The sequence below is a fragment of the Clarias gariepinus genome, chromosome 20 (assembly GCF_024256425.1).
Source record: "Clarias gariepinus isolate MV-2021 ecotype Netherlands chromosome 20, CGAR_prim_01v2, whole genome shotgun sequence".
NCBI classification, from domain to species: domain Eukaryota; kingdom Metazoa; phylum Chordata; class Actinopteri; order Siluriformes; family Clariidae; genus Clarias; species Clarias gariepinus.
The window spans coordinates 15,874,763-15,898,637 of NC_071119.1; the positions used below are offsets into that span (position 1 = coordinate 15,874,763).

Sequence of the window (23,875 nt, forward strand, 5' to 3'; positions counted from 1 at the left end):
TTGCTGATGGAAGGAGGTTTTCACTCAAAATCTCACGATACATGGCCCCATTCAATCTTTCCTTTACACGGATCAGTCGTCCTGGTCCCTTTGCAGAAAAACAGCCCCAAAGCATGATGTTTCCACCCCCATGCTTCACAGTAGGTATGGTATTCTTTGGATGCAACTCAGCATTCTTTCTCCTCCAAACATGACAAGTTGAGTTCTTACCAAAAAAAATCTATTTTGGTTTCATCTGACCATATGACATTCTCCCAATCCTCTTCTAGATCATCCAAATGCTCTCTAGCAAACTTCAGACGGGCCTGGACACATCTGGCACTGCAGGATTTGAGTCCCTGGATTTTTAGTGTGTTACGGATGGTAGACTTTGTTACTTTGGTCCCAGCTCTCTGCAGGTCATTCCGTGTGGTTTTGGGATTTTTGCTCACAGTTCTTGTAATCATTTTGACCCCACGGGGTGAGATCTTGGATGGAGCCCCAGATCGAGGGAGATTATCAGTGGTCTTGTATGTCTTCCATTTTCCAATAATTGTTCCCACAGTTAAATTCTTCACACCAAGCTGCTTACCTATTGCAGATTGAGTCTTTCCAGCCTGGTGCAGGTCTACAACTTTGTTTCTGGTGTCCTTTGACAGCTTTTTGGTTTCGGCCATCAACTGTTTGAGGTTGTGGACAGGTGTCTTTTATACTGATAATGAGTTCAAAGAGATGCCATTAATACAGGTAACGAGTGGAGGACAGAGGAGCCTCTTAAAAAAGTTACAGGTCTGTGAGAGCCAAAAATTTTGCTTCTTTGTAGGTGACCAAATACTTATTTTCCCAAGGAATTTACCAATTAATTCATTAAAAATCCCTACAATGTAATTTTCTGGTTTTTTTAATTTTATTTTGTCTCTCATAGTTGAGGTATACCTATGATGAAAATTACAGGCCTCTCTTATCTTTTTAAGTAAGAGAACTTGCCCAATTGGTGGCTGACTAAATACTTTTTTGCCCTACTGTACCACAGGAATTCTGTTCACAGGTTTACTTTGCACAAACAAAGTGATTGGCACTTACTTTTGGTCAAGATTTTTTTTTTATTTTCTTTTATTATTTTCATTTTAATAAAACCATTTTAAAGTAGTGACAAGCATGTCAGTATTCAATCAATTAACACCATGTTAACTAACACTGCCTAATATACAGGAGAAAAAGACTTGACAAAGGAGACATCTATAAATACAGTTTAAAAAATGTAAAATTAAGACCTTGAATATCTGCAAATGTACATTAATGCATACTCTTTTTTTTCCAGGGATTATGCAGGATAAAAGAAAAATTTGCAACACATACATTGACATGACCACTGAGATTTTTGTGCATATTTTGCAAAAATCAATATAAAAACTTTAGACAAAATTTACACAGAGGAATGTAAAAGATTATTGCTGTATATTGTGAAAATCGTGGGGTAGAGGAAAGCGGCGATTGTGCTACGAACAGTCTAGCGCTGGCCGTATTTGGCCGACCAGTCGGTGCGACCGTGAACAGGCTGCAGAGGAGCTCGGGCGCCGGGTGTGCTCTTGGTGGGGGACGCCACGTACGATGACGTGCCTGTGTGACTATTTGACCTGCTTGATTTCCATGTTGCATAATCTAAGATATGACAAGATAAAAAAAAAAAATTAAATACAGGTCTATCCCCCAGGGGGAACATTAAACCCTAAATACCTGCGAGTAAAAGCACTAATTACATATAATAGATGTTTGAACATACACACAATGCTAAGACATCTGTGCAGACGAAGTGCAAAAACACCTGACGTTGACTGAAACATTTACATTCAGGGTGTAGGATTTGTGTATGCAACTGAATGTCAAAGCAAGGAGTATTCACAGGTGTGCAAAATTAAGTTTGTGAAAGGCATTTCTCAAGGGCGCAATTATTTGTATAATTGTGTTTTTGGGAATTTAGGGATTTGAGACCTAATGATTAAATGCACATGTGTGATTTCTTCATTACAAAAATAAGGCAATGTGAGATGTTTCTGCATAATATTGCAATTTTGCTTTATGTAAAATCAAGTAAAGTAATAAACCCCTGAATGAAAATCAAGTAAAATATTAAACCCCTGAATGAAATAAGGTTTTTACATTGTTTTTACATTCTCCATACTACAGTAAAACTAAAACTTTCCTTTTTTTGTAAATTCTAGTTTGGACAGCTACAAAAACAGAAATTCTTCTTTACTTGATCCCACACTTGGCATATTCTCCTTGGCTCATCCTAAAATTGCCCCCTAGGTACGTGTGTAACATGTTTAGGATGCCGATAATTCTAAATCATATTACGTACTATAACAAAGCATGGTTAAAATTCTTACAGCTGAAGATTTGGATACATTTTGATAAGAGTACAGCTGGACATTATTTAGATGTCCTCACAATTAATTAAAAAAATGAATAAATAAACTAAAAAAAAAACTCTAAACAATGCTTAAATGTTAAGTTTGCACCAATGCCCCAGGGCCAATATTTGCAGCAATTACAGAGGAGTTGTCTCAGATGTGTCTCTACAAGCCACATTAAATGGGCAGTGCTAGTAGCGTTTGTAGACAGCAATTTTCATGTTTCAAGTCACGACACAGTTTTCAGTTGGATTTAGTTTTAGCTTTGATTCTGCCGGTCTAATATTAACAGATCCTTTTTCCTTTTGTTTCAAGCTATTCCTTTGTAGATTTTGCCATGTGATTTGTAGAAGAAGCATCAAGCACATTATTTGCTTGTATCTGGTCTTATCCATGTTTCTATACTGTAAATGGACCACAAAGCATGATCCTACCCCCCCTATAATAAGGAGAAAGTGACTTAAAATGAGCCATGAGCATGGTCCATGAGCTTGGTCGCAGTGGTTTGGGTCTTCCAGGTCAATCACAAAGCTAACAACTTTGTGGAGCTGGTTAGAATTCTGGTGAAGGACAATGCACCATCATGGATTCTCTCTTTTTTTTGTTTTTTTGTTAATTTAAGAAAAAAAAAAAACGAAGAATGCGTCAAAGACGACGCATTCTTCGCATGGATGAATGGATTGATCCTGAAGAAAATTTTAGAATGAAAACCAATCATGCAGTTATAAATCATGCCTAAATATTTTGTCATTTACATGTTACTTTATTATAAATATGTACATTTTACAATTGTTTACAAATTCATAAAAACAAATTGCCTGTTTTTAATCAATAAAAAAAATACATTTTAAAATCCCAATGTCCAGGTCCCAAAAAACGAGTTTAATGTTTATTTTCTACACTTTTGAGGCATAAACAATTACAATAACACGTACTAACCAAAAAAAAATGCGTGTTCACAATTATATCTATTCAACTGAGAGCTCATGCTAGTAATCATATCTAAAGCAACACCCGCACCATGAATAGCGACCCCCCATAACAGCATGCCCTATTCTGTTTTATTTCTTAGTTAACTTGATGAAGTGTGTGATGACTTTCATTTAAATAAATGTGTTATTCGGTTCTGTAACTCACTTGAGGGTGTTGAATCAACTGGTGTGAGATGCACTCTTTGGCCACCTGAACCAACCTCATTCTTATAAACTGAGGGCAAGTATCCGAGTGCACGCACACCTGCAACATATTTTACATTTGCCACATCATAAATGTTTTAAGATTTTCTATTCCAAAAGCAGAGAAAAACAGTCCTGATGAGGATTTTTTTTATGTTTCCATGCACGTTAACGAATATTATCCATTAGACATCACAGTATTCTAACTGATACCCCATTGAGTGGCACAAAAATACACACAGTGTTTGTCTCTTACCGTGGTTGCCCCTGACAGGAAGCGTCCCTCCGACAGGAACTCTGCTGCCCTCCCACATGTTCCCACTGTAGTCCTTCGCTGCATTAACTGCTATATTCTTCTTCGTGTTTAACCCTGTCAAAAGTAAGCATTTAACATATACAAGCTAATGAAATCAAGCTAAGGACAAACTAAAATGACGGAATTTGATTATGGAACTTAAAGCATATTATGTTAAATCGTGTTACTGCTTTGAATTAGGGTGTTGCATAATACCAGATGGAGAGCTAACACCCTCTTCTGGAAAGAGTGCATGAATTGCAGTTGTTGTACAGTAAGGTCTATAAATAACTAACTACAAGGGAACAGAAAAAGTAAAATTACTAGTCCCATCCATCTATTTAGAAACTTCTGTAGAACAAATAGGGACAGTGGAGACCAATGGTGACCATTGGAGAAAACCGAAGTACCTGGAGAAATCAGACCAGGAGGCGGGAATCGAACCCGGACCCCGGAAGTGCAAGGCCATAGTGCATGCAAAATAAATTCTGTTTAGGTCAAGACCAAAGTCATCAGATTAATAATTATAATTTTTTTTTTATCTTAAACCAGTTCAGACTGTGTGATTACAGCAGCCTTTTAACATTATTATTTGTTAAACTGCATATAACAGACTTTTTAATTAAATGTCCTCTAATAGAGACATCTGCAAGTAACCCTTTTTTTTGGACATTTTTATTCGGTCTGATAATGTTTTGCCAATTACAGGGTTAATCAGTGCAGGCTCGCAGAAAATGGTGAACTGGGAAGAATGAAACGAATTCATGCTGTCAAAATAAATAAACCTCCTCACATCTGAACAGCTGACATTCATAGACACTGTGTTATGTTCCATGCTACACAATTTGTGCCTAAACAGACATTCTAATATTAGACATTCTCTCTGCTGCAACGACCTGGTTTTCTTTTAAATCCTAAATTCAGATTAAAACTTGGCCATTGCCACTAGCTATCCTGTGAGTCGAGTAATCTATTAGTATTGTATCCTTTTAATACAGGTACTAAATGTAATGGGTTTAGAGTTATGGTAATTTGTTCAGGTACTTTGGCAGAACTGTGCTCTAGAATAGCACTGTTCCTCCCCCTACGGTTCACTAAATGTATTAGCCGAGGCAGCAAAAAATAAGGCACCACCTGACTCTGTAATACGCACCTCTGCACAGTTCTCACTCCTATTCCAAGCACAGGGAACCATTACGGTTTCATTTTTTGTTTCCTCTACTATCACACATTAGCAAGTTTACATTTGGATTTCTAATTAACACAACTAGGCAGCCATGTGCTTTATGCAAAGATCATAAGTTTGGAATTTTATCATATTCCTCCATGTTAAGCATGTACATGCTCATATTGTATCTATTCAAAGATAAAAAAAAAATTCTGCTTTAAAATGCATTATGTATTTAGAAACATTAACAGTGAGCTACACAGCTTGAGTGATTTAGCTGAGATGGCAGTTGTAAATACCTGGTAAATATCTTGATTGCTTCAGGTAATGCTGTTTGGCTGACGCCGTCCTGGATGGCTCCTGGAAGGGCAGCGCGTTATTTACATTTGTAGCCCCTTCTCTCCTGGCGCTGGATAGACTGAAGTCCAAAACGTTTCCAAGCCTGCATTCAGTAATACAGTCTCTAACTAGTGCGTCAAGAAACTAACAAACAGTAATTAAGATGAAGCATGTATAATGTCTGTATGCTGACCCATGACTTCTACTTGAGATTTTATAGTGTTAGTAATGTCTTTCCATGCAGACCTGCATAACATGGTACATCTTGGTGGTATTAATATCAGAAGCATAAAATTGATACTGACATTTGGAAGACACCTTTATCCAGATCAACTTTAATTTTTTTAAACAACAAATTTTTTTTTACATCTGAGCAATTGAGGGTTAAGAGCCTTGCTCAAGGACCCAACGGTGGCAACTTGGTGGTGCTGAGGTTTAAAACCATGATCTTTTGATCCATAGTTTAATGCCTTAACCACTGAGCCACCCCTGACCCTGACTTTCCTAAAGGCAAGTCAAATGCACTCTTAATTACACCCCAGCTCATTTTTTTTTTCAGATTTATCCGAGTCTTATAATATTAAATAACATCAATCATTTTCTCCCAAAATATTGCTCAAGGCAACCAAATTACCTGCCGACGCTGCTGTCTCCCTGAAGCTGTTTTTCCTTGCTGATAAAAACAGGTTTATTCAGAGAGGTGATTTTAGCGTCCATGTCCTCATAATCATCCCAGTCCTCTTTCTTTAATACACCGGTCGCATAACCCCACCTCCTGCGGCCTGCTTTAGGTTTTGATAAACTGCTAGACAAATTTGCATTTTCAGGTTCTGGAGTAAGCTGTCAGACAGACAGACAGACAGACAGACACAAAATCAAAATAACCTACACATACATATCATACATATCATATAAAAGCAATCAGAACAACATATTGTATGATATATACAGTATATTGCCATTATTAATTTTGTTTTGTAATCAAACTAAGACATTAACTTCAGGATGGTACACAGATGTAAAAAAAACTGAAATCCTCAAATATCCAAAAATAAAATTCCCCAACATAAGAACAAGTTCTGTTCCAGGAGAACGTTCGTAAGTCGGGTTCGTTCATAAGTAAGACAAAGTGAGTCTTGTGAAGGTTGGCTCCAACCATGGCTGGCAGTAAAAGATGCAAACAGGCTTTTTAATGAATACACATTAAGCTGAATGGGACTTAAATGTGTGTAAGTCTGGGACCTACTGTACCAAGTTTTCTTTAACAGGTAATTTGGTGGATTAAAGCAGACTAGTAGTTTTCTATAATTCTTTTAAGTTGATATGAATAATGCTGGTAATACAGAAAGTGATACTGCTTCATCCATCCCTAAACCCTGACTAAATTGCAGGATGCAGCTGCAGTGTTATTCTGTGAGACTGCTGTTTTTAATCTTCCAGTTAAACCACTACTGTATGTTGCTTTAACTTCTGTGTGTCTCTAGTTTAATGACCAAGTCAGGATAATTCACTAGTATTTAACAGGCTGAAGTGCCAATAAACAAACTTTCAGGATCTCTTTAATTAGTTACTTAAATAGGCTTTTTTTTATAAACACCAACAGCATGAATTTCAAATTTGTTCATTACTTATATATTTTTTTGGTTTCAGATATTATACATTTTGATGATATACCCAAAATAAAATTAACCAATCCATATCGCAAAATATATTTATTTAATATTAATATTCCTGCATTCTAATGTTTGATACAAACAATAACTGAGACTCTTAACCTGTATATGCATGATTTAGGTGCTACACTGCATCCACATCATTGGCAGTGTAATAGCATGACCGGGCAGAGGTACAGATCTTCCTATTAAGCTGGCCAATAAGTTTAGGTTCTATTCAATTTTGAAAACAGATGTTTCACATTTCCAAACAAACTCACTCACCTTGCTTTGCAAGCCTTTGTCATGTATTATAGGGAAGCGGCTTTGCACGGTCCTGTCCGTCTTGACCTCTGCCTTTCCTAGTCTTTTAGGTGGCTCTGGAACGTGTTGTAGTTTATGGGCTGTTTCAGGTAAAGCGATCGGTGGGATCTGATGAGAATGGTCAGGCCTGAGTTGCGGAGGCTGAGTTTGTCCTTGATCCTGAATCTGCTGTGGTGCGCCTAGGACCTGACCCACATGAAAGTAGGGATAGCGCAGGACCTGGGATTCATCAAAAACAGTGATTTTAGTGTTGAACTCTGCTGGGACTGTGCAACAACATTTTTGGTGCAACATGAAATCAGTTTACATCATCACATTTTCAAAAAGGATGATATTACATAACACTGCAGTGGTGGTATGCAGCATCAGAACTCAGACCTGCCAACGCTGAAGAAAAAAAAAATGAGCAGAAGGGAGCTGGGTACAAGTTAAAAAACTGTACATATTAATAAACAGTACATTTTCTATACAGTGCATTGACAAATTGCTTCCCTAATATCTTTTGAATGAGCTTAGCGTTAATACTTTCACTGTAAATATAAAAATGGGCTGGACTCGTCTGAACACTGTGGATTTAAACACTGTGGATTTAAAAAGCGTTTTAAATGTGACCGTTTCCTGTTGACCCATTTTTTTCCCTCCTGAAAAATTTCCCAAATGAATGCAATCGAAAGCATTAAAAATTCTGGGGAATCAACAGTAAACTTTATATATATATATATATATATATATATATATATATATATATATATATATATATATATAGGTAAAGTACCAGTCAAAAGTTTGGACACACCAAAAAAAAAAAATTTTTTGGTTACACAAGACACTGAGGTCAGCCTTAATGGAATAATTTGTGCAAAAATGCAAGCTACAAGCTGCAGAGGCCAGGTAATTTATAGTTACCAGCCTCAGTAATCACCAGTTAACAAACAGCACCTCAGTGAAGGCTTTACAGATCATAGGTATTTCAATATCAACTGTTCAAAGAAGATTATACTGCGTATTTTGGACAGCTTCAGCATTGTTTTACAATTTTGAAAGAAATAAAAATCAGGGAAGACCATGGAATTAAAAGGTGCATCCAAACTTTTGACTGGTAGTGTATAAATACTAGGGGTGTAACGGTACAGTATGTATGTGCAGTCAAATCTCTGCTTTGGTAACATGCCGTGATTCAAGTGAGATCTGTCTACCTTTAACTAATGCTGAGTCATTCTCTTAATTCAATTGACTCAAATTATTGTTTTAATGTGATTTCTAAAATTGTATATAACATGATTGACTCAGGCGAGTGGTGGCTCAGGCATCTAAATTATAAACGTTATCATAATTGACCCATTTTTTTTTTTTTTAATCTCGATGAACATTATTTAAAAGTGAAAACCAATACTAATAAAAAATAAACATTCTCCTAACCATGCACTTAAATTCAAAAAATGTAATAAAATGCCAAGATAAACAGGCAGCACTGGGCTGTGGACTGATATCCAAGCGAAGGTTTTAAATATCTCTTTAGAGATATGGATCTGGCACAGGTTGGAAAAGTCAAATAAACAAAAACATAGTGGAATGTAAAAGTATGTTAACCTTTTGGAATTTCATGGTTTCCTGCACTAATTCGTCATACTTCGGAGGAAACCAAAGTACCCAGAGGAAACCCTCAAAACACGGGGAGAAGATTAAAACTCTTGGCAATGGCTTGGAGTTTGATTTCAGAACTGTATGGAAGTGTGGTAATGTCCAAATAGTGTTGGTAAATAGTTGTGTGTACAGTCCCCAGAGACAGATGCTTCTCTTCTGCAAGTTATCCATCTGTTTTCAGGGATCAGTCGTTCCCCTAGATGTACACGGGAACGACTACAATGGGCTCCGATACACATCGAGGGATCATTACTCATGGACCTTCTTTAAAAATATCCAGACCATTGAAATGGTTTACTGTGTCCAGGAGTCACATCATATTATTGTACTGTGCTGAAAGTCCTCTGTAAATGTTGATTGGTTTTATGACTTCATTTACGAGAAATTTTACCAGAGAGCTTCTATACGAAATGTAAAGTTAACATGCTTGCATTTGTATAGACAAGTTTATTTTTATTCTTTGACTTACCTGACCAACCGCTGGTCTTTTTTTAGGGTCCCACTGCAGCAGGTCTCTCATCACCTGAATGGCTTCAGAGCTGGCATTGGGAATCAGGGTAGTTAGGCTGGTGGGCACACACTGTGGCCAGCGGAAATTCATGGAGGCAGCCAGCTGGGACCCTTCAGGCCAGTCATTCTACATAGTCCAGGTAAACATCAAAAGCACAATTAACACTATATAATTTCAATATATTGTTTCTTAAACATTAGATTTTTTTTTTTACTAATCTAGGTCTGCTGTATAATATAATGCCAAGCATTGTTTTCTTGCTACCTTTTTGGGAGTTCCCAAAACTTGGCAGATCTTGAAAATAGTGTCCACCTCACTGGAGCCGGGAAACAGAGGTCTGAGCGTGTAGAGTTCAGCCATGATGCACCCTACGGCCCACTGGTCTATCGGAGAGCTGTAGCTTTTGGACTTCAGGAGCACTTCTGGAGCTCGATACCTAAATGTATGGGAAATTGGATATTGGATGGACTTTGGATAGCCTGTGATGTTACATATTTATTTACATTTTTTTTGTTTACATTTAGCATCATTTGACAGACGCTCTTATCCAGAGCGACTTACATTTTTATCTCATTATACATCTGAGCAGTTCAGGATTATGGGCCTTGCTCAAGGGCCCAACAGTGGCAACTTAGTGGTTGTGGGGTTTGAACCTGTGAACTCTAGTCCAATGCCTTAACCACTGAGCTATCCCTGGCCCCTATATAATACACCACTTTCATTGAAAGAAAAGAAAAATTGGAAAATTGAGAAGTTACCATCTTGTTGATACATATTCAGTGTAAGGAGGACAAGATCGGATCTCTCGAGCTAGTCCAAAGTCAGCGATTTTCACCAGCTCAGGACCCATGCACAAAAGATTCTCTGGCTTCAAGTCTCTATGAAAAAAGCCTATAGACAGGATAGATACATCAGAAACAACAAATTTATAGGAAAGTTATGTTCAGGAGTATATCTTTAGCATTAAAGGTGTATTTCTTTTTTGTATTATTATTTTATATCAGAAACATATTAAACATTCAACCAATTTATATGAACCAATAAATTGTAAAGTTATAGATATAATGTAAACAAATGAATAAAGAAATAAATATCAGATTATAAATTCGCTTGGCCAGAAGAACAAGATTTTATACAAGGTTCTTTAAATACACATTTGCTAAAAACTGTAAAAGTTTTTTCTGGTTTCATCTAAAGTTCTTTAAAGTTTGTTCTGGTAGGAATCATGGCATTGTCTCATGGCATTAAAACTTGGGCAGATCAAAAGTATATGCTTTATAGTCAGATAAGTGCTACAGTGCTGACATTTTGGAGCAGTAAACTTCCTCGCCCTTCAGTTCAAACAGCTAGACACGTAGTGATCCCAGGATATCACCGCCACGGCATAAAAAAGTACTACTCAGTCGTAGTAGGGATTTGCAGGATGGCCGACTTCCAGTCCTGGACTGGGGTCATAGAGCTTACCACCCTGGCATAAATAACTAGTTATACCAGGAGTTACATATTTAAATGTTAACACCGTTAGAATGGAAAAACTTTGGGTCTTCTTTGGTTCATCTACGTTAACGAGTCCCTTCGCCCTTCTCTTTCATAATAGCTTCTTCCTTATATTTTTTTTTCTCCTTACAGTATGATCATCTCCTATTTGGCTGTTTAGTGGACTGAAGTTCGAAAAGACCGCCACATCCTATGCACAAATAAAGGCTCCCTTCCCTTAGTGCTGACTAACTGCAGCAGTGTTTTGTGGGTCGAGTAGAACAGAATGTTTATTTCCTTCTCACAAAGCCAGAGATGCATTCAGAAACGCATCTTTGTACGCCCGTACGCACACAGGACAGACAGCTAGCGGACCGAAAGGAGATATTTCCTATTCCTTATTATAATGTAATCAATTACTGCATCCTCAAGAATGTTTTTTAACAAAGTGTTAACAAAATAGTGTTTCATATTATCCAGCATGCTCAGTAAAACCTCCCAGCAGTTTTAATTATAAAACTGCATCTACAGGTTGTGCCTTTTATATGGATACATCTAAATAAAAATGATATTAACTTCCTGTTTGTGGCACATTAGTATATGTGAGGGGGAAAACTTTTCAAGATGGGTGGTGACCATGGTGGCCATTTTAAAGTCAGCCATTTTGGATCCAACTTTAGTTTTTTTCAATAGGAAGCGGGTCATGTGACACATCAAACTTTTTGGGAATTTCACAAGAAAAACAATGGTGTGCTTGGTTTTAACGTAATGTTATTCTTTCATGAGTTATTTACAAGTTTCTCTTTGTTTACAACCATTGACATGTCGCAGAGTTTAACGCGTGGGGAGCGAATAGAAATTGTGTGTTGATGTTTAGCGAACACCGTAACCAGGTCATTGCAGCAGATTTTAATGCAAGACACCCTACGAGACCACCCATCTCCCATGCTACAGTTAGCACACTGCTTGCTAAGTTTCGTGAAACTGGTTCAGTGTTGAATTTGCCAAAATGTGGACGTATGAAAACTGTCACTAATGAAGAAACATCGGTGGCTATCCTAGCTTTATTCAGCATAAGCCCACAGCGTAGCATTTGCCGCATGTCACTGGAAAGTGGCATTAGTTGAACATCCCTTCGGTGGATATTAGCTACTCACAAATGGCACCCTCACAAACTCCAGCTACTGCAGGACCTCAACAAGGATGACCCAGATCGGCGCACTGAATTTGCAGAATGGGCAAAACAAAAATTGAATCAGGACCCTCAGTTTATGCAGAAGATTTTGTTCAGTGATGAGGCAAACCTTTATGTGAATAGTAAAGGTAACAAACAAAACCACCGCTATTGGTCTGACACTAACCCACATTAGATAGATCCCTCCAAAATGTGGTATATGGGGTACAAAGATACCCCTATTCTTCATCAATGGAAACCTCTGGATAAGCAAAATTGCTACATGATGATGCGTTTCCCCTCTTTATGCACTGAAGCTGGCACGTTCCCTGAGTTTTTCCAGCAAGATGGTGCACCACCACATTATGGGTGTCAGGCCCGAGCATTCCTAGATGAACAGTTTCCTGGAAAGTGGATTGGTCGTCGTGGGCCAGTTGAATGGCCTCCAAGGTCTCCCGATCTGACCCCCTTAGACTTTTATCTTTGGGGTCATCTGAAGGCAACTGTCTATGCTGTAAAGATTCGAGATGTGCAGCACCTAAAACTACGGATACTGGAAGCCTGTGCTAGCATTTCTCCTGCAGTGTTGCTATCAGTGTGTGAAGAGTGGGAGAAGAGGGTTGCATTGACAATCCAACACAATGGGCAGCACATTGAACACATTTTATAAGTCGTCAGAAACTTGTAAATAACTCATGCAAGAATGAAGTTACGTTAAAACCAAGCACACCATTGTTTTTCTTGTGAAATTCCCAATAAGGTTGATGTGTCACATGACCCTCTTCTTATTGAAAAAAACAAAAGTTGGATCCAAAATGGCCGACTTCAAAATGGCCACCATGGTCACCACCCATCTTGAAAAGTTTTCCCCCTTACATATACTAATGTGCCACAAACAGGAAGTTAATATCACCAACCATTCCCATTTTATTAAGGTGTATCCATATGAATGACACAACCTGTACTATAACACTACAGATTATTTTCAAGCAGTTTTCCCATCAAATATTGACTGTGTTCATTGTTATTACTCTTCAGCGCTATCAATAGAAGGGTTTGTTTGTTTTTTTATTGTTAACATTTTTTTAAAGGCATTTTTAATGTTTGTCCAAGACTTTTGCACAGTACTGTAAGTAAAACAGCTGTTAGGTTTTACTGAGTGTGCTGGAGTATGAGTTCTTGCTCTTTTCTATTTTCATGCAAAACCCAGGAGCATACATTATTATTTTTATTTTCCATCCGTCATGTAATATGTTGCTTTTGTAGCATGTTCGTTATTTATGTATTGATTTATTTTATCAAAGTTATGCTTGGAAAAAAATGTATAGTTTTGTACATAATGCAAACATGATAAACAAATCAAAAACTTTGAACAATCTTCTAACAATAATATGGTGCCTAAGACTGTTGCACAGTACTGTACATAACCACAAATGCTTCTGACAAAGTTTTAATTTTATAAATAAAGAAATAAATAAATACATATCTAATTTTTAAAAACATATTTATTTTATAGAAGTTAAACTTAAAAAACATATTAAGGTTAAATTATGTCACGGAAGATTCTTTTTGGCATGTTGTAAAAAGATGAAGATTGATGTTGTGAAAGATACCATGTTTGTGAATGAATGCGAGCCCCTGTAGAATCTGAAACATGATATTCCTCACTGCAGACTCGGGGAACATCCGTGACCTAAAAGAAAGAAAAGAAGAAAAAAAAAGTATAGGTGTGTACTATAGTCTTATAAGAAAATCTATTTTGAGAAACTGTATTCTGTAGCCTTTGGCACATTTATTGGTTACCTTTCTTTCATTAGCTGGTAGAGGTTCTCCTTCATATACTCGAACACAAAGTAAAGTTGATCGTTTTCCCGGATTACCTCCTTCAGCTTGATCACGTTGGCATGGTTAAGTTTCTTCAGGGACTGGGAGTGAAAGAAATCGCTGCTTTACCAATTAACAGAACTCATTCAACGTTTAGAATATTTCTAATGGGAAAAAATAAGGTTCGTATGCACAATAACGGAGATAAAACAGGGTACAGATGATGCAACAGAAATATACTTTAAGGGTTTTATCGAATATAGGTAGCTATTGCTCCGAGAACCAAGAGAGTAAGAGTTACATTTTATCTAGGCATAAACACGCTGCCCACTTTATTAGAAACACCTGGATAGGACAATAAATATGATTGACCGGGAGAATAATGGCAGAAATGAAGTGGCCAGTGAGTTTATTGCTAAGGTAAAAGCATCATCTGTAAGCAGGGATGTGCTGATACGTGAACATGCAATACAGAATATTGTTACAACAATCAACACAGTGTGGATACAATTTCTTTAAATTAGTTTTTAAACTGATATAATTAAATGATATTGCAAACCGATAAAAAACAAGAGCTATCATGTTATGAGAATTGTACATCAGCACAGGCCTGCTTATAAACTCTCTAGTTTCATGCATCGTAAAGAACTCATCACATCATCATCATCATCATCATGAAATAAACGTTCTTGATAGACTGATTGTTTAATTGCATGCTTGTTAAGATTAAAACAGGGGGAAAAGTGGAGTTAGAAACACTGCAGTTTCAAGACAATCAAGACACACAAGTCACCTACTATCTTCATGGTGCTGCTGCAGAAATTAAGTTGTTTTTGTTTGTTTGTTTGTTTTTTTTAAAACATGGTATGCCAGCAATTATGGACACAAAAAACACACAAGTGACAATACGATCATAAAAAATGCAAGAATGTTTATTCCACACACCTGCAGAGCGGAGCCAGAACAGAGCCAGAAATTATTTGTATGTGGAAATGCATTTGGAGATGAATGCATGAAATGGTAGAACATTTTCTTCATCCTGAAAACAACCGTTCTTACCTTGACTTCCCTGAGATTCATGCACTCCTCCCAAGAATAGAATTTCCTTTTCATTCTGCATGATGAAATAATAATTGTTAATAAAAAAAACTTTTTTAAAGTTTCAACAGAATAAAACAAGTTCATCAAAGGATTAAAAGTATTAAAATCGAATAAAATATGTTTGATGGACAGAAGGGTTCTGCATGCTGAACATTATGGTGGATTTTCTCCAAATAGTAAAAACTTCCTATTCTGCATCTTGACTTGATCCCAATGTTTATTAAAAGGAAATGTACTCTCTCGTGTCCTAAAGAGTTGCGTAAGCCTCCCCTTAATCATTTTGTAGAGCAGTATTTGTTCCATCACATCAATTGTTTTTTTAGTCAAGCCAAATGCTTTAAAATGTAAATACTCCTTTGAGTTCAATCAGTGGTACACTCCAGTGCTCCTGTTCATGTGCCTTATCCCATAATAACATCCTGTTCAAAATAAAAATAGAGCCCACAATAAACTGTGGCTTTCAGATGCCTGACAGATGTCTACATAATTACCTAAATGGGAGGCTTTAAACTCAGGGTTCACAACCACAGCTGAAGGCCAGCAGTCTGCTCAAATGTGTTTGTTATTTCACCGGTCAGAGGATGCAATGGTACAATTTTTGCACTCTGTCCTACTGGAGAGGGAATGGCAATCACCAGTTGCCTGCATGAAAACATGGAATGCTTCACATGCTACAAGTCGCACAGAAGAAAACTCTCATTGTGGTGTACACCCAACAGCAGTGTTACAGAAAGTGGGGGTGTCTTAGAGAGGATCCCACCTGCTGGGAAACGCCCATGCTGGTGATGATTTGGGAACCTGGAGGGAAGTGATCGGGAGGGTCGTCTGCCTGACTGAAACTCAAGTAATGAGCTGTTGTTTGTCCATAACAAAACCCATGTTCAAACACATCATCATTATACGTGTACTTGGTACCAGAATGCCTTGGACTGAAGGTCAGTGATCGACTGTACAGGTAGTACCTGACCAGGTTCTGTTCCGGGAGCACGTTCGTAAGTCGGATTTGTTCTTAAGTCTGACAAAGTGATTCTCATATGCCTTTGACACAAATACCGAACTTAAAAGCATGCCAATCCACTTGACTAAACCTGTGCCCTTTCCCCACACTGCCATCATGTGGCCAAAAACTGTAATTGCTCCTAAGGAAATAAATCTATTAGTGAATTGTTGTCTCTCCGCCTTTAAATAGCGAGGGACGCTAGTCACAGACGCCATTTTGTCTCTGTTTTTCAATCCGTTTCGTCTCGATTTTAAGGTGTTTTCCACTGTATCTGACTGGGAGCTCTATTGAGGATTTTCTAAAATCCTCTATTGAGGATTTTAAACAGTAAGTTTATTTTACTTTTTTGTTTGTTTGTTTTAGATGTGTTTTAGCATACATCATGTTTCAAACAGGAAATTAAGCTGTTAACCTTAATAACCATCTTTTTTGATGTTTGTGACACTTTAGAATAAGCCTACTTCATACAAAATACAGAGATATACATCATGTTTTGCTGTGCTGCTTAAAAAATACAGAAATATAGGTTTTGGTCCAGAAGAATGTTAAAAACCCCTCAACTTACTTCTTGATGGCAACAAGCTCACCAGACTCCAGGCAGCGGCTCAGTGTGACTGAGCCATACGTGCCGTCGCCAAGCTGCCGGAGGGCAGCGTATCGGTTCATAGTGCCGTTTTCTTTCTCAGCATGACGCGCATGTTCGATGGCCGCTCAAGTGCAGCCAGGGTCTGTGGTTACAGCAGAGTTGAGTGACAGCCCTTGAAGTCATAGTGTTTGAGTCCACAGCACCACCTGCAGGATGACAAAGAATTCGAGGACAGTCAAAGGAGTGGACACACATTTTACATTTATTTAACCCTTACATCATCTCTACCTAAATAGAGAGATGCAGAAGAGCTTTATTTATTCACTCTGTCCAGCTTTTGCACCTTCTCACCCATACACCCTGCTTAAACACAGCTGGGTACAAAGCTTCAGCTTTGAAGTTAACACCAGCACCAGTGACATCGCGCTTGCCATCTCTTACATCGCCGTCTCACTCTCATCATAGTAGTTATCTTCTGTCATTGTCGTTATGTTTTTGTTTCTTCTTGGATTTTTTCCTTCTTCTTTTAGAGTGACTGTTATCCCTTGTAGCTGATTTTTTTGTTTCTTTTTTAGAAAACATTGCTATTAAGGACAACTGGCCTGATCTGTACAGGAATAGATTAATATAAGGTCATGGAGTCATTTCCTATTATACAGATGCTCCTCTGAAATTTTAATGATGATTACTGTACTGTATATCACGTCATAGTTCTAATCAATTAATCCAGTCCGGACGGGGCTGATTTCTAATGATGAAGCATGTTGACAAGAAAACTGATCTAGCTAGTGAATACTATAGCCTGTATATACTATATCAACCAGAAATATAAAGACAGACCTTTCTGTGAAGACCTGTATGCTAAGGACCAGGTATCGGAAAAAACTGGAAATGCTGCTAGTTACAAAATGAAAATATTGATTTTGGAGATATGTGAATTGCCACAGAAAAGAATTGCAATTCATGACTGAATTAAACCATTTCACCCTTGCCAGTGCTTACCCACTATAAGCACAGTGTCTGCTAATTAGAACATTAATACAGCCTCCTTTCATTTGATCTGTGTCCTGTATTAAATGCAAATATGTCTTGCTTTTGGTTCAGTAGCCCTCATGTGTTGCCATTGTTGTATTTTTCGCTTTACTCCATACTATACAATGCCTTACAGTGTGTTGAAGTGAAATGTGAAAAAGTATAAAAAAGAATTTATAAAAACTTAAAATCTAAAGAAAAATTGGCACGTGCACCTGCTATGACGCCCCTCACAAGTTCTAGCGCAACCAATTACCTTTAGAAGTCACATAGTTGGTAAAATGAAGTCCAACTGTGTGCAATCTAAGGGTCATATGGTCTGCCAGATATATGTATAAACATAACCTATCTAAAAGGCCCCAGAGCTCACAAAGACTTATCCAAAGCGACTTGCAGCTGCAATTGCCGCAAAAAGTTGGCTGTACAAAGTACTGATCTTAAAGGGGGTGAATAGTTATGAGCAGGAGCCCATTCTAACGCCATCAGTAATGCATACAGCTTCACAGTGCACACACACAGACTATCAGACGTTCTCCTGCTATCTCGCTCAAGCAAGCGGCACAGATACAAGTCAATGACAAATTTTTTTAAAAATAAATAAACTGCTTGTTTAGAAGTGTGGTGTGCATTAATGGGGAGGCCTTAGACATCAAACTACGTATTTGACTTTTGGGATATGTCAGGTAGAACATAAATTATCATTACTTTTATAAAGGGTCATTCCCAGAATATAGGATTGATTTGGCGAAAAAGTAAAATTCTCAAAATGAGCTTATTATTGTTAATTTTTGGTCATAAAAACAACCAGATACAACCATAAAAACACATGATCTAGTTTCCAATTTTTTGTTCAGTCACATCTGGGGAGTTGGTTCATTATATTGCCTATTTTGTGCTGAAAATAAGAATACGTCACTTTTTATTACACAATCCTGAGCAAAGAAAATGTTTGTTTAAAAAAAATAATAATAAATAAATAAATAAATAAATAAATAAATATATATACAGCAAAACGAATAATGAATATAATGCTTTGAGCTTTAAGGGTTTTAAAAAACAAGTAGGAAGAAGAAGAAGAAGAGCTAATGCAACCGTCAATGTCCCCATCCTGTGACGTCATAACGACACACTCTGACTAACCTTCTGCATGATGCATCAAATCAGCACCAAGCAACACTTCATCACCAGCAGCATCACCAGACATGTTAGAAATATTAAGCTGTAGTGTTTATCACAGAGTTCATGTGTATTTAATACTTAGAAAGTAATAGTATTAGCGATATAACACCATATAAACACAATATTGCGGCAGTGTTAATGTGAGTCAGTGTAATATCTAAGTGCTAAAGCTCAGTGTTGTGAGTGTGAGTGATGCTAGCTAACATGCAGCTACGCTTCACCCTCGCTAACACTCCGTTATTCTAGCGTTAGAGTATTTACCTGTCCGTACATCTCTGCGAGTTCTCTCTCGGGTTATAACAATGTCACTCTAATCCCATCTGCGCATCAACAGGAAGCTGTGGCGTCCCTAACAACAATCCCGAGTGAGTCACACAATAACACACACACACCGCTAACAAACCATTCACTTCCGTGTTTACACAAACCCCGCCTCCCTGCATAACTATTGGCCAGATTGTTCTGTAAAGACCGGGCTTGTAGCCAATCCCAGCGCACGCACAGGTACAACGCCTGCGCCTAGGAACGCGTATGACGTCACTTGTTGCGTCACTGAGAGTCACAAAGTAGACTACAAATGATAGTGATATAAAACTTGTGATGTTGTTACAGAACGATGTATCCGATCGTATCTAATGGACGCGACCTTTAACAGAGTTCAATCTGTTTTAGTGAAAATGTAAGCTTGTGATTTATTTATATATATATATACATTATATATTTATAAAAAATATATATATTAAAGGTCAGGTTAACAAGTATATGCTTTATTTAGATATAACCAAAGGTAACAGGTGAGGTAAAAGATATGAAATAAAATGCCTTTGGGGGAAAAAAAATAGTTATTTACAATTGACGCTTTTATGACCTAGCTTTTATACACACTGCAGTGGAATGGGTTTATTTATTTATTAGTGTGCATGTTTTATATCAAATAGTTTTTGTTTGTTTTTTGTTAAAGGTTTAGAAAAATTGAGTCTAAATTTCGCAGATGTACCAGTAGTAGTCGCTCCGATGAGAACATGGATAAACTCAAGCAGGAAAACGCCTGTCTGAGAAAGACGCTTGATGAAGTTTTTCGCCAGCAGGGGGCGCCATCAGACTCCCAGAGCAACCAAGTTTTGCTAGAGGTAAAGGTGAACATTTGGAACTCTAGCAATGAAGTTTAAAAACCAATAATTTGATCTGTGTGCTCATTCTAGGCTTAATTCATGCACTACAGTATACAGCGTGTGGTGGCACTGTGGCCTCGCACCTCTCGGCTCCAGGGTTCAATTTACAAATTCTAACCCTAACTGTTAAAAAAGAACTTATAAAAATGTTTTCAAATTTGAGTTTCTGTCAACACAGACATTTCTAAAAAAGAAATAAAATCAGGCAATCTTGTGGTGGGCCAAAACTCCAAGGACCCGTTCAAGACTCCCTGTGGTTGGCAGGATCACAATATGATGTAGAAGTTGATGATGATGATGCCCACCATTACAGTACAGTGGTACGGCTGTGATACACCGTAAGACACAAAAGCTGATAATTGACTGTGACATGCCCACAATGTGGTTTAAAAGCGGATGATTGCATGCAATAGGTATATAAATGTCAATACCGTCAGATGTGTGTCAACACCATCAGGTAGGACATTTTGGTGGTAACCTTTTTATTTTATATAAGTAAATTTGATTTTATATAAATAAATTTTCCCACAATAATGTATTTCTAATAAAAAATAAATTTCTGCATTGAATTTTCAAATTACTATATGACAGTTACAAAAAAAAAATTTGATTACTGTATTAGACAAAAATTGTGTTTTCAAGAAAATAATTATAGTTTTATCTTTTAATGCTTGACAGTGTTGACAAAAATCCTGTAATACACTAAAAAGTTTGTCACTTTTACAAAAATGTGACAACTGGGAGGTCATATATTAAGTTTTTAGAAATAATAAACTTTTCTCTATTTTTTATTTTTTTATTTATGTTTTGTCCCAGTTTTCAAGAATGGCTCCTGAGACCAACCCAAATCATCATTGTTGCAAAGCTGCATCTTCACTTTTACGAATTTTTTTTTTTTCTTTTATCAGTCACAAAATGTATGCCATTTTTGTTCAAACGGTATGTGTGTCATTCAGCACAACTAAAACGTCTCTCCTTCACCCACACCTCAGCCTAAACGCAATTTCCTCAAAAACTCCTAAACCAGTTTGTACATTTCCAAGGCTCTAAGAAATTTCGCTGGAGTTAAGAGTGATTTCTAATTCTAAGAATGTTAATGAATTGCTGTTACTCCTACTCCTAAGAGTAGGACCACAATTACGTCACTCTGGAATTTATGCCATTTAGGACACTTTTTGGTAACTACAGGCCAAAGACTGTTGCTGTAATTTGACCGTGGTGTTTATGGATGATTGTGTGTACAGTTTCCACAGACAGATTTAAGGTGCTTCTGCAAATCTGTTGATTTGCAAAGATCAGGTGTAGCACCACAGGAACGACTGCAGTGACCTCCGAGCCACCTCGGTCGGGATCAATACTAATGGACGTACTGCCTTTTTTAAAGTGTTTGCACCATTAAGATGTTTTACTGCGACTAAGAGTCTCACCGTATTTAGCTTGAAGTCTTCTGTAAATGTCAATCAGTTTAAATGGCAATAATCATTATTATTACTGTCGCTTGGTGCCCTGAGATAACCTGGTTGTCCAGCCGTGGTGTGATCCCAGCATAGGCTCTGCATTCACTTCCACCCTAACCAAGATAAAATGGTTACTAAAGAAATAATGGTCTGGTACCCACTAAAACGTCATTATTTTATGTTTCAATATCCAGGTCTTTCAGTGTAGACATTAAATTCACCATACTGGTACTTCCTAACCTTTTTTCCCTCTTCATGGACTTTTAACTACAAAGAGAATCCTTGCTCTGGAGACAATAAGAGAGAAAAACTCACAGCAGATCCTGGAAAGAGATCAAGAAATCATCCATCTTTGGCACCTGCTTCGGTCAGACAGGGATGAGGTTGTGCTCGGCCTTTATGGGGAACTCAAGCAGATGAAAGCAGACGCTGCAAAGAGAGAGAAGCTCTTTCAGTCGCTCACACAGGAGACAGAGGAGATGAAGAAGAGACTGGAAGCTTCTGCTAAATGCCAGATTTTAGAAAATACAAGTCCGGTAGGTCTAACACACACGTGCCCTGCATCTGAATACCGTTTTTAACAAACACGTTTGTGTTTCGGGAAACAAATCACAGCTTGCAGTCAAGATGACAGTAACCCATAAAGAAAATGCTATATATTTCATACTGTATAAGATATGTGAATATTTAGCTTGTATTGTTATAAATAAATGTAAAGTGACAGATAGCCATTGCACAGGCTTTGGACATAGCTAATGCAACAAATATGAAATGCCTTACAAAAAATAATCAACCAGACACTGATATGGTAACACCAGTCAATGACATCACAATGAACCTCCAAAAGGTAAATAGGACTTAAACGGCTGAGATATAGGATCATCGTCAGTCAGAATCCGTAGGCCCCTACGGAACACATCCTGTAAGTAATACAGTAAAGAGATGGGTAACAAAGTTCTCTAGTCAAATTTACCCTGAATAAAAGTGATGGAAACAGTTTGGTGAAGGTTCATTGGCTGTAAAAGTCAGGTGTCCAGGTGTCGTTATAAAAGTTTAAAGTGGAATGTCTTCAGCCTTAGGTATAGATAAACGCCTGGAAACACCTATACAGTATCTAATTAGGGCCCAAGCACTATATCAACCGCCCTATGTCGTCATAGTTTGTAAGAGCCCTCTTGTTTTTATCCCCCAAAATCCAGGGCCTTTGGGGGTCTTAACATGCTTAAAAAAACTCATAAAAAATCAGCACCCTCTGCTGCCGTTCAAACGCCTGAGATTTAATAACAATAAATACAATAAATAACTTGACATTATAAAATAATAAAATAAAATGTCGTAATGGTATTGGTATGTCCCCTTTAAAAGCACGTGCCCAGGTGGCGATGCCGCAGGGTGCTTTGGCCCGCTTGCAACTATACTTGCTGTAGCTACTTGTTGTAGCAAAAAGTCCATTATTTTTTAATAGAATCGACTCATTTGATAAGACTTTGTCTTTTCCTTGTGGACAGGCTGGCACTGCAGATGCCCATGTTGCCACCAGAGACTTCACATTGATTGAGGAACAGCTGAAAGACGTGAGTGCGATGTCATGCTCTGAAGGTGGTTTCTCACCAGTTTCATCTCTAGCAGTTTAATCTCACCCACCTGTCACATTACAATGTAATACAATGTAACAAACACTAAGGACATGATCTTGGGACATCTTTGTTCTAAAATGAGATTAATTTTATTGCCTTCTTTCTGTTTGCTTTTGAAAAGGCCTTGAAGAAGAACCAGCAGTGGCTTGTGTATGACCAGCAGAGAGAGGCTTATGTGAAGGCACTGCTGGCGGAAAAGTGCCGTCTGGAGCAGGAGCTACAGCAGGCCAAGAATGCTATACAACAGAGAGAAACTGATTCAGGAATGTGATCATGAAGACTGTAATAGTCATAGAACCCCTATTAATCTGTGATTTATTATACAGTATAATACAAAAGCTCTTTGTTATAAATAGGCAGCTTAATGTTTAATTAGCAGCTATTAAAAAAGTTCCCAATAAAAATTTAAAATTTTACTGACACTTAAGAAACCTTTACACCAAACAAAAAAAGAACAGCCCTCGTATTTGTATATTAAATCTAAGCATATTATGTTTTTTTTAACACATTCCCTCAAAGCTACATCCAGATTAGCTCTAAAATGAGCTTGAAGCTGCAGATGAATTATGATGAATAAATTAAATAATAAATTCTGGATTGATATAGCTTCTTCTTCTTTGTCTTTTGGCTGTTCCCTTTCAGGGGTCGCCACAGCGAATCATCTGCCTCCATCTAACCCTATCCTCTGCATCCTCTTCTCTCACGCCAACTAACTTCATGTCCTCTTTCACTGCAT

The 23,875-nt window shown here is 37.6% G+C and overlaps 2 protein-coding genes across 3 annotated transcripts; one reads left to right on the plus strand and one right to left on the minus strand.

Moving 5' to 3' along the window:
* Window positions 1–1,095: 1,095 nt before the first annotated feature.
* LOC128508645 (serine/threonine-protein kinase ICK-like) lies at window positions 1,096–19,279 on the minus strand. The gene is made up of 14 exons (XM_053480053.1): window positions 19,135–19,279; window positions 16,642–16,868; window positions 15,035–15,089; window positions 13,955–14,076; window positions 13,765–13,844; window positions 10,260–10,392; window positions 9,766–9,937; window positions 9,460–9,627; window positions 7,308–7,565; window positions 6,005–6,210; window positions 5,331–5,473; window positions 3,825–3,938; window positions 3,531–3,629; window positions 1,096–1,641 (listed from the first exon to the last, which is right to left on the minus strand). The coding sequence occupies exons 2-14, from the start codon at window positions 16,740–16,742 to the stop codon at window positions 1,490–1,492; spliced, it is 1,803 nt and encodes a 600-aa protein (XP_053336028.1). The 5' UTR covers window positions 16,743–16,868; window positions 19,135–19,279; the 3' UTR covers window positions 1,096–1,489.
* Window positions 19,280–19,431: 152 nt separating this feature from the next.
* Window positions 19,432–23,672, plus strand: LOC128508844 (centrosomal protein of 55 kDa-like). Of its 2 annotated transcripts, none has more exons than XM_053480327.1 (5): window positions 19,432–19,552; window positions 19,865–20,003; window positions 21,778–22,038; window positions 23,011–23,076; window positions 23,261–23,672. In XM_053480327.1, the coding sequence occupies exons 1-5, from the start codon at window positions 19,509–19,511 to the stop codon at window positions 23,408–23,410; spliced, it is 660 nt and encodes a 219-aa protein (XP_053336302.1). In that variant the 5' UTR covers window positions 19,432–19,508; the 3' UTR covers window positions 23,411–23,672. The 2 variants fall into 2 exon arrangements, with proteins under 2 accessions (XP_053336302.1, XP_053336301.1); XM_053480326.1 differs by having other exon boundaries at window positions 19,507–19,552; window positions 19,835–20,003.
* Window positions 23,673–23,875: the final 203 nt, after the last annotated feature.